This window comes from Verticillium alfalfae, genomic scaffold (assembly GCF_000150825.1).
Source record: "Verticillium alfalfae VaMs.102 supercont1.16 genomic scaffold, whole genome shotgun sequence".
NCBI classification, from domain to species: domain Eukaryota; kingdom Fungi; phylum Ascomycota; class Sordariomycetes; order Glomerellales; family Plectosphaerellaceae; genus Verticillium; species Verticillium alfalfae.
This window is the reverse complement of record NW_003315023.1, coordinates 175,005-178,126: the sequence shown is the minus strand read 5'-3', so window position 1 is coordinate 178,126 and position 3,122 is coordinate 175,005. Positions and strand designations below refer to the sequence as shown.

Below are 3,122 nucleotides of genomic sequence, written 5' to 3'. Positions count from 1 at the left end.
AGTAGAGCCCCGCCTTTTCAAAACCGATTTCGGAGCCAGATTCGGGATTCCTTGACGAGCTCCAGATTATCAGCCCTGGCCACAACAGCCGGCGGCCCGTCCTCGATCCTGTCGACGGGGTCAACGTACAAAAACTGGAGACGCGAAACGAGCCGGACACTTACATGCAGTTATAGAAGGTAATGCCCGCGTGCTGGATCCACCCGTAGACCAAGCCGAGTCTGTCGTACCGTGCGTGCCGCACCACCTGGCCGATGCGGAAGGTCATGTCCGGCACCCGTCGCCGCGGCACGGGCGACTCCTCGTCCTCCCTGCGCATGGGGCGCGTGAACTCGCTGGCCGAGGTGCCCAGTATGCGCTCGCTGAGGGGCGAGTAGTACTTTTCAATGAGCCACACGTCCTCTGTGCGGTGCGCATTGAACCAGAAGGCGAGTTCGCGGCTGCTCTCGCCAAACTCCTCGGGCGCGCCGGGCGTGAGCAGCAGCGTCGCCCAGGCCTGGGCGTAGACGGCGAGCTCGAGGTTCTCCGAAGGATGGCCGTGCAGCATGTTCCCGGCGCGCAGAAACGGGTCTTGGCCGCGGTGGTAGGTGTACGTGGCTTTGATGTTGGTGGCCATCCGCACGACGAGCGTCGCGGCGGGCGCGGGGTGGAGGAGGCTTTCCAGAGACCTCTGCCAGCCAACACCGAGCACGAGGGTACGCAGCGAGTCTTTGGATACTTCATAGTCTGACGCGAAAGGATCCAGATACATCTCATCAATTGCAGGCTCAATATTTCCCTCCCCCGTCTCCGTCTTGACACCGTCGAGGTTCGTGTCGCGCGTGGCATACACTACTGCATGTACATGGCCCGGAATGGCCAGGCAGTGCGCGTTCAGACCCAGGCGTTCCGCGAGGCAGCAGAAGATGGCCACGGAGATGAGAGGTAGCGACTCGTGTTCCTCCTGTCGCAGGGCTTGGCCGATGAAACAGTTTCTCAGATTCCGATAGTTCTTGTGAGGATCGCTCATGCCTGTCAGATTATGCGTTCGAAGCCATCGGTTCAGAGCCAGTGACTTGTCTCGCGTGCTTTGTCGCTCAAAGCTATGTTGAGAGGACCCGGAACTCGAGGGCTAGGTCATCGAGGATGCGGGATACCTTGACACCATGTCAGTTCATGCACGGCGCCGGGCGCAGTCAACCAAAGACCTACGTGATTCATGTCGCCCGCATCATCCTGGATGACAAACATGTCCAGAGCAGAGAGAGCCGACTCCAGAGCGCGCGGTCTTCGCCACGGGGGGTCTCGCCCGCTGGCCACGATATCCGGATGGCGGCGCAGGCTGTCCCAGACGTCGAGAGCGAGTCCTCGGCGGAGGCTCGCGAGAAGGGCCTTGCTGTGATACCTGAGCGCTCGTTTCAGTGATCGGAGTGGTGGCTTGAGGAATACCTATCAGTTCCTACCGCCTGGCCAGCACGTCGTCCGCCGTGTCAATGGTGTGACATTGCTCTAGCAGGAAGTCCTTTGCGTCGTAGCCGAGGAGGCAAATCTGCTCGAACCTCCTCACGCGGCCGAGCTTGGTGGCGAGAATGCCGTCGAAGAGGTTGGAGATGCGGGCGTTGGTCGCCTTGCGTACGAGGAACAGCCCCTTCCAGTCGACGTCGGAGACCTTGCCGTCGAGCTTGGCTTGGAAGTCATGGTCAGGGCCCCAGTACTTGAAGGACGTCCGACAGTGCTGGCGCCATAGCAGCGGCTCGTTGGCGATCGTGTTGAGTCGTCTCGAGAGCAGCTGAACGCTGAGCAGATTGTTCTCCGGCGACACGTAGGAGAGAATGTGGTGGATGATCTCATCGGGGATCTCTTCCAAGGTGGGCATGGTGGCGATGTGAGGGAGGCGACTTGCTCAGCGTGTGGAGGAGTAAGGGACAAAAGCCGGCGCAGACGTGGTTGAAGAGGTTGGAAGAACAGCAGAAGAGGGTAGCGAGAATGCAGGACGAACTCTGTCAAGATTCAAAATGATTTGCCGTATATTTAAAGGATCTCCTGCGAGGCAAATGGAAAGGAGGGGTCGGTCCGGCTATGGGGTCAGTTCAGTTGAAAATTGAACCCGTCATGGTATGGATGACCCCTCGGTTGGAGAGCTCCCTGGGGTTTGCCGCGAAGAAACCTGGCACCTGGTAGCTATGTGCCCGGATGGGGTAGCTCGATATTGGTTGCAGCGCAGATCTAGACCGGCCTGGGACAGTCTTGACCGCCGAGTGTGCGCGTCTTGATGTGTCGTTGGATGACCCTGGGATGGATGGGCGGCTGAGTCGCTCTCACGTGGAAGCTTGCAGCTTGGAGATGCTGCGGCTGTGACGCTAACAGACGCAGGGTTCTCCACCCTTGTGGCATGAGTTTTGGGCCATTCTGCTGGCATTTGCTGGGTGTAGAGACGCATTCTGGTGGGTGGGCGTGTCGAGGGGGGGCTTGGGGGGCAAGGGAGCTCAAAGAGGCACGATTCATCGGCACCTGGTCATGTGTGCGGGGTAGTTTGAATTGGTGTCTTGATTGGCCGACAGCCTTAGTCATGATTACCACCCAAGAAAGTAAATGAAACTAACCCAATATGGATGGAATGTCAACAAACTGTGGAAAACGCGCCTCGTCCATTGCATCACGGGCGCAAGAGCCACCCTCGCGATTGCAAGTTGAATCACGTCCATATTTCGCAAAGCAGGCAAGCACAAGTCGCGTTGTCACCTACTCGTTTTTTTTTACTCTCAGCCTTGCACCTCGACGCAGTTGAAAGCTTGCATCGTACAGTTTCTATCGCCAGCCTCACAACTGCTGAGCTTCACGTGCTATACTTGCTGGTCTGCAGTTCTTTATGTTTCGTTGCATCCATGTCTCTACGCACGACGAGATAAACATACATTCGACTTGCTAACCCACATCACCACCACCACCACCACCACCACCACATCAACTCTTCCCCCCGAGCCACCCGACAATGGCACGTCCCGGTTATGGCGGTGTCCTCGACACGCCAGGAACCAACGTTGGCGACGCGACATATCTCGATCGCCAGCCCGACTTTGACATGTCGCAAGAAGTCTCCTTCCAGTCACCGGCCAAGGACAAGAACATCTTTCAACAGCTGC

General features: G+C 58.0%; 2 protein-coding genes across 2 annotated transcripts in view; one reads left to right on the top strand and one right to left on the bottom strand.

Annotated features, from left to right (window-relative positions):
• Positions 1-17: 17 nt before the first annotated feature.
• On the bottom strand, positions 18-1,855 carry VDBG_09734 (F-box domain-containing protein; the record flags this gene model as incomplete). Its single annotated transcript, XM_002999968.1, has 4 exons — positions 18-108; positions 165-1,011; positions 1,137-1,375; positions 1,443-1,855. The coding sequence occupies 4 exons, from the start codon at positions 1,853-1,855 to the stop codon at positions 18-20; spliced, it is 1,590 nt and encodes a 529-aa protein (XP_003000014.1).
• Positions 1,856-2,971: 1,116 nt separating this feature from the next.
• Positions 2,972-3,122, top strand: part of VDBG_09733 (DNA double-strand break repair rad50 ATPase) — a gene marked incomplete at both ends in the record, with an annotated part of 4,495 nt that continues 4,344 nt past the window's right edge. The window contains one exon of the mRNA XM_002999967.1: positions 2,972-3,084. Coding sequence (XP_003000013.1) covers positions 2,972-3,084 — 113 coding nt within the window. The remainder of the gene's footprint in view (positions 3,085-3,122) is intronic.